Source organism: Patagioenas fasciata, chromosome 13 (genome assembly GCF_037038585.1).
Source record: "Patagioenas fasciata isolate bPatFas1 chromosome 13, bPatFas1.hap1, whole genome shotgun sequence".
Lineage (NCBI taxonomy): Eukaryota > Metazoa > Chordata > Aves > Columbiformes > Columbidae > Patagioenas > Patagioenas fasciata.
This window is the reverse complement of record NC_092532.1, coordinates 22,626,510-22,632,509: the sequence shown is the minus strand read 5'-3', so window position 1 is coordinate 22,632,509 and position 6,000 is coordinate 22,626,510. Positions and strand designations below refer to the sequence as shown.

Sequence of the window (6,000 nt, the reverse complement as noted above, 5' to 3'; positions counted from 1 at the left end):
GGGCCGGGGGGGGCCGCACGCCACCCCCTTTCCCAGGTGCCTCCCCGCCCGCGAGTCCCAGTCCCGGCCCCGGCCCGGCCCCACCGCCTCCCCATTGGTCCCGCCCGCTCCGCTTCGCGTCGCCCCCCGGGCGGCGGCCGCGCCGAGACGCGGCGCCGGAGGCAGCGCTGCCCGCGGCGGCGGCGGCGGCTTAAAGCGTGCGCGCCGGCGGCGGCGAGGGCGCGCTCACCTGGGCGCCGCTCCATGGGCTCCGCCGCCGCGCACGGCGGGGCTGCGGCGCTGCGGGCCGGCCGGCGGGGCAGAGCCCAGGTGACCATGCGGGGGATCCGGGCTCGCCCGCCGCACGCTTCGGGGAGCAGGTAGCACACCAGGTGCGCGGCGGAACATGGACTGTCTCCTGCTTGTCGTCTGGACTTTACCTGTTGCGATTCTCAGCGGCAGCTCCATGCAATTCCCGACCTTCCCGTGGCTTGGAAGCGCTGTAAAGGCAGGTCGAGAGCACTTTATTTTGCAGTCACCTCGTGTACTTTCATACCAGGTTACTGCACGGTTTCTGGTGCCTTGTGTGCCTTGTCTTTCTGCCTTCCCTTGTCAAGTACATCTCGCCCAATACTCCTTTTCTCTCTCTCTTTTTTTTTTTCTTTTTCTTTTGCAGACCCTTCAGCTGTGCTGCCTCTGTTGCATGTCTCATGCAGCAACTTTAACCAGTGACAGCATCAATGAATTGAATCATGGTTTGTATAGCTCTTTCTGTGTCTGTGTATATGAACATTTGCATGGATGCTTTTTTTTTTTTGTTTTGTTTTGATTTTGGTGGACTGAGCATTTAAAGGGAAGAAACCACAGTGTTTGGGGAACATGAAGTGAAAGCAAGTTGGCTGCTGTAAAATAGCTAATCATGAGCAGAGATTAACTTGTTAAGCCCTGTGTGGAAAAGCTAAAAGGAGCAATATGTAACAGCAAACCAAATGAATGAGATGGTGAATTCATCTGTATTTACCTGAGCGATTAGAAAGATGAATGTGCATGTAGCCACAACAACAAAACCTTCTGTGTCTGTTAGTGAGACTGAAGTAGTGAAAAGACTTGGGTGGGAGAGCAGAAGAAGCCGTGCAATGCAGGGTAAGAGAAAACAAATCTGGAGAGCAAGGAGAGCTCAGGAGCTGTTTGTTCCCAGGTTGCAGAGGCTAACACTTGCATGCTGATGACTTTGGGAAGTTTGAAGTGCAGTATATGCTTTTTATTGGGTGCGAGTGGAAACAAAGTACAATAGGGAAGCACACCAGGGTGCAGAAAGGAAAACCCTCTGGCACCCTGTCTGCTCCTGGGGGATTCCCTCTCTCCAGCAGCTGCTTGCATTTTTTGGCCACCAGCCTGCTTAGCGTCCTCAACTTCTGCGGTTGATTAACACCACTTGAGGAAAGTGAAAGCTCTTGATGTATTGTTTCCACTAAGGAAAAACAACCTATCACTGCTTATGTTTTCAGCTTAATGTGTGTCCAATAAAGCCTATTCAGGCAAAGAGATTGATAGTTTTTGCAACATCTGTTACAACACAAGGAGGAAGGGCTTTTCTTCTTTTTAATGATGTTATTTCAATTTAGGAAGAGAAATGCATTGTTTTGCTGTCAAATGCATGGACATGTTTAAGTGTTCACAGAAGAATAGAGCTCAAAACTGAAATGGGGTTGGGAAGCAGTTTATTCAGTGTAATTACTCATATAACCAGGAATAGGTGCAAAGGTCCTAGCTCAGCAAACAGCTAAAATTCAGACCCAGCTTCCAGGATACAAGTAATCCCTGTAGGGCTGAATCAACAGCATTGGTAATGTATTTCAGTCTAGGCACCTGCTTATACAGCCAGCAGAATCATGGCCTCTATATTTTCCTCTCTTAGGTGGTTGTGAGTAGATCTTAGTCTTCTCACAAATAGTTTTGCAATTTTTCACATATTTTATCCAAAACAATAAACTTCTTTGACATGCAATTAGCAATGGCTGGCTAAAGGTTATTAGGTAGGATGTAATCTCTTTCTGCTGAAGGTCAGTTACAATTTGAAACCCGGTCTAATCAAGTCACTACAAAGAGATGAGGTCTCAGTTAAGGCATTAATAAATTAATCCTTTAATCCATTTGAGCAAATGGTACAGTTCTATGAAGTCTCCATCATGGTTACCCCTACAGTGATATAATATTTGCCGCATTCTTAGGAAGGAAGAAACTTCTCCGACCAGAGCGGCCTTCACATTTGACAGCAATTAATACAGGGGGAGGGGAAAAAGCTACAGATCTGCTGGTGATGACAAACGTCTTCAGAAGAGCGATTGTGGGAATGTTCACAGCTATGCTGGTCGCTCTGTGCCTCTCAGTGGGACAGAAAGGAAACAAACACTGTTTGAGAGCCTGTGTGACTTGCAGGGGTGAATTCAGGCAGTCAGCCTGTGCACACACGGCCTGCAGGGATTCAGGCTGTCCCCGAAATGAGGGGATGGTTCATGCCATAGCGAGAGCCTGATGCTTACTGTGTAAGAGTGACGCTTGCCTTATTTTCTGGATACAAAAACTGATAGCTAACTTTTTATCCTTACAGATTATGTGTTTGTGACACCTGTCAAAGTGGATTCCAGTGGATCGTACATTTCACATGATGTTTTGCACAGTACTAGGAGAAAGAGATCAACTCAGAGTTCAAAGAGTTCCTTGCACTACAAATTTTCAGCATTTGGACAGGAACTTCACTTAGAACTTAAACCTTCGACCATTTTAAGCAGCAGTTTTGTTGTCCAGGTACTTGGGAAAGATGGAGTCTCAAATTCTCAGGAACATGAAATTGAGCAGTGTTTCTACCAGGGATTTATAAGGAATGATAGCACCTCTTCGGTAGCAATATCTACATGTGTAGGCTTGGTAAGTGTTTATTTACAACAAATCAGCATTTTCATATATGGAATAGTAGCTGAAGGTATGTCATTCAGATAATAGTCAAGATACCATACACCATTTGGTGGTTTTTCCTAGTACTGCTAGTTGCTATTGCATTTAACAAGTGGTTTAGTTGTAGCTGATGAAGCACATCACACCCTTTGTATTTTTTGATCACAGTCTTTCAGGAAACAAACAGGAGACTGGCTGGTAGCCCTGGTAATTACCCCATAGCAGTTTTCATTTGTTATAGTTTGTGCCGGTTCATACATTTTTGCTTGCTCTTAAGTAAATGTCCTTCCTGCCTCTGTGAACTTCTATGAATAAAGAAAAAAAGATCAATCTATAAGCTTATGAGAAAAAAAAATACACCTGGGTTTGTCAGCTCCTTCAGGGAAGGGTGAATTTCCTAACTCAGTGAGAGTTGTGAACCAATTTCCCTTAGGTTTCTTTGACAATTCCAGCCTTATTTCAGTTTGTAAGTTTTGATTAGTTGATCTCTTCTGAATGTTTTAAATATTATCATTGCATATTTTCCATTTATGGCTGTTATCCAAGTTCATGAAAAACTATCACTCGCAAATGATTTTCTTCAGGATACATTTGATGGTGCTCATTGCCTGCAGAGAACTCTTTACTGAGGCATCTACAGAATTCATAGTTATTGATGGTTTTTAGGCTTGAGCCCTTGCACTTGCAAAGCAGCCTCCTGTGGATGCAGATTAAAGCAGTGACATTTAAGTGTTGGGTGTATGAAGCTATTTATCTGTGTGCTTTGTGGCTGAGGTCCAGAGGATATGTTGGGTCTGTTTTGCAAAGGTACTTGTCCATAAGGGCTATTAAACTGTGTGATGGGACTGAAAAAGGAGCACTTGAGACACCCAGTGTTTCCTTTGAAATACTAATCAGTGACTTGAGGGTGGTTGGTTAGGAAGAGCTGTTGAGCACTAATAACTGGTTGAAGTAGTCTGGCTTGCATTTTGAATGCTCTATTTTTTTTCTCAACAAGTTAGAGGAATTCGTGTCTTACAGTTCATTGGAACAGTTGCAGATGTGACTTTGGCCCAGGTGCCAGGAGCTGGCCTGAAGTTGTTGTTGTGTTTGTAGTGCTGAACTGTTAAACATCGGATGTGTTCAGTTGTTTCTGCGGAAGGTTCGTTTCACAGCTGCTAGCGTTTACCATACTTATTCAGAAAACAAAACCAGAAAACCAACAGTTTTATTGTGGTGGTTGTCTATTCCTCAAAGAGAAGTGCTCTACCTGTACACGCGCCAGTTGTAGTCTGGGTGAGCTCCCCTGTTGGGTCACAGTTTGGTTTTTAACTTGCTTTCTGAGCTAAGTGGAGCTGGGCTTGTCAGGTCTTGTCTGGAGGAGGAGGGTTCAAGTCTGCCTCAGGTCACAGAGAAACAGAATGTGGTGATCTCAACTGAGGCTGAAATGGATCTTTTACCTCTGTCTCGACATAGAGGTTGTTATGACTGGTAAACTTCACTTAGAAAAGATACAGTGACTGATCAAAAGAGAAGAAATATTGTGGCATGAACAAATTTATTATGGCAGAACCTCCTTCAGTACCAGGGTTGTCACCAATTAGAATTTCTTTCTCTTTAATCGGTTCCAAGTTTCAATAGATTTCACCTTAAATTGTTGTTTTAAACTGGCAAATGAAGTAAACCTTTACTTATAATAACCTCCTGCAGAGCAGGTATCACAAAGTATAATTGTTCCTTTCTTCCTATCCATTTATTAATTTCAGTGCACCTAATGAACCCCGGGCAGATTATCAAGAGGATTCTTAGTCTGTGAGTTTGTGAGGCTGCATTCTTAAAAATGTGTCGTCAGCTGTCTGCAACAACAACCACGTCATTTTCACTGCCGTCCAAATTCAGTAATCATATGTTAAGTCTGGATGCTGTGCTCTCATCAAGAGAGCCTTGTGAATAGCTTCTATATCCTCTTTGCACCAACTGCTTTTGTCACTTGGTTACCCTTCTTTCCTATTTGCTTTGTTCACCGCAATTAAACCGAAAGTGGTGTTTCTTCTATATGGTTGGTAGCACTAATCTTTCCATTGTTCCTTTCATTAGCAATAGCTTCTCTACAACAAAACTGCAGTGACCCATTCTTTCAAGCCTGGAACACCACAATGTGATTTGGAAGCAATTGCATTTCAATAGACTACAGGGACTCTTTGATCTAATTTTTTGGATGACCCAGAGTATTCAGTCATTCAGCTGTCTGTTATCTGCCATTGCCTGCAGAGCAGACTTTTGAGAGAGTCTATGTGAAACGGTTTGTTAGGCAGGACGACCTTAACACTGGAAAGGAGCAAGAATTTGTTGCTTTGGTATAGATCTATTAAGAGATGTGTGTATCTTAGTCGTGTCTTAATAGCTCAGTTGACAGCAAGGCCCCACGTTTTTATGCTAATTTGTTGATTTGAGAGCAAATGTTTTAATCAGTCAACATCATTTTCTTGATGTGTCAGAAGGCAAAACTGGATCTATGCTCTTTATCTGAATAAGCACACTACGTTAGCATTCAAGGAGAATGTGTACAAGTTTACTATGAATAGTGGCTCTTGCCTTTTCATCATCCAGGTTTTGAGGTGCTTTGATTTTCAACAGAACTTGCGTTCTTCTGTCTGCTGCCCTTTCCAGCTTCAGTCAGCATCAATTACTTGCTGGAGCATCTGTTATGCAGCAAGAAAGTTGTGATTTTTTAATTATTATTATAGATTTTTTTAGTGAAATTAACTTGTATGCAAGAAACCTTGTTTAGATCTTCCTAAGTGTCTGTTTCATCATCAGGCATTGAGTAGCAGCACCATACTTACTTAGTGATAAGAGTGTGACAGATTGTCTAAAATTCAGGCTTATGTTTTACATCACATAGATTTATTTTTTCAGTCATTTTATCAGAAATACTCAAAGGCCAATGTACTTTGTACACATTCAGAAAAACGTGTTCCTGACTGACGAATATGATACATTCCCTCCAAAGAAATTGTGATGGTTTTTTTTTCATTTTCATGTATTTTGTTAATACGTTCTCACTCTCAGGAGTGGGGGCTTTTA

The 6,000-nt window shown here is 43.1% G+C and overlaps 1 protein-coding gene across 4 annotated transcripts in view; it reads left to right on the top strand.

Moving 5' to 3' along the window:
* Positions 1 to 240: 240 nt before the first annotated feature.
* Positions 241 to 6,000, top strand: part of ADAMTS18 (ADAM metallopeptidase with thrombospondin type 1 motif 18) — a 68,094-nt gene continuing 62,334 nt past the window's right edge. For 3 of the 4 annotated variants that reach the window (XM_071814352.1, XM_065848580.2, XM_071814351.1), the window contains exons 1-3: positions 241 to 487; positions 656 to 734; positions 2,591 to 2,907. In XM_071814352.1, coding sequence (XP_071670453.1) covers positions 386 to 487; positions 656 to 734; positions 2,591 to 2,907 — 498 coding nt within the window. In that variant the 5' untranslated portion in view covers positions 241 to 385. Of the gene's footprint in view, positions 492 to 655; positions 735 to 2,590; positions 2,908 to 6,000 lie in introns of all 4 variants that reach the window. The other variant, XM_071814353.1, reaches the window with a different exon arrangement.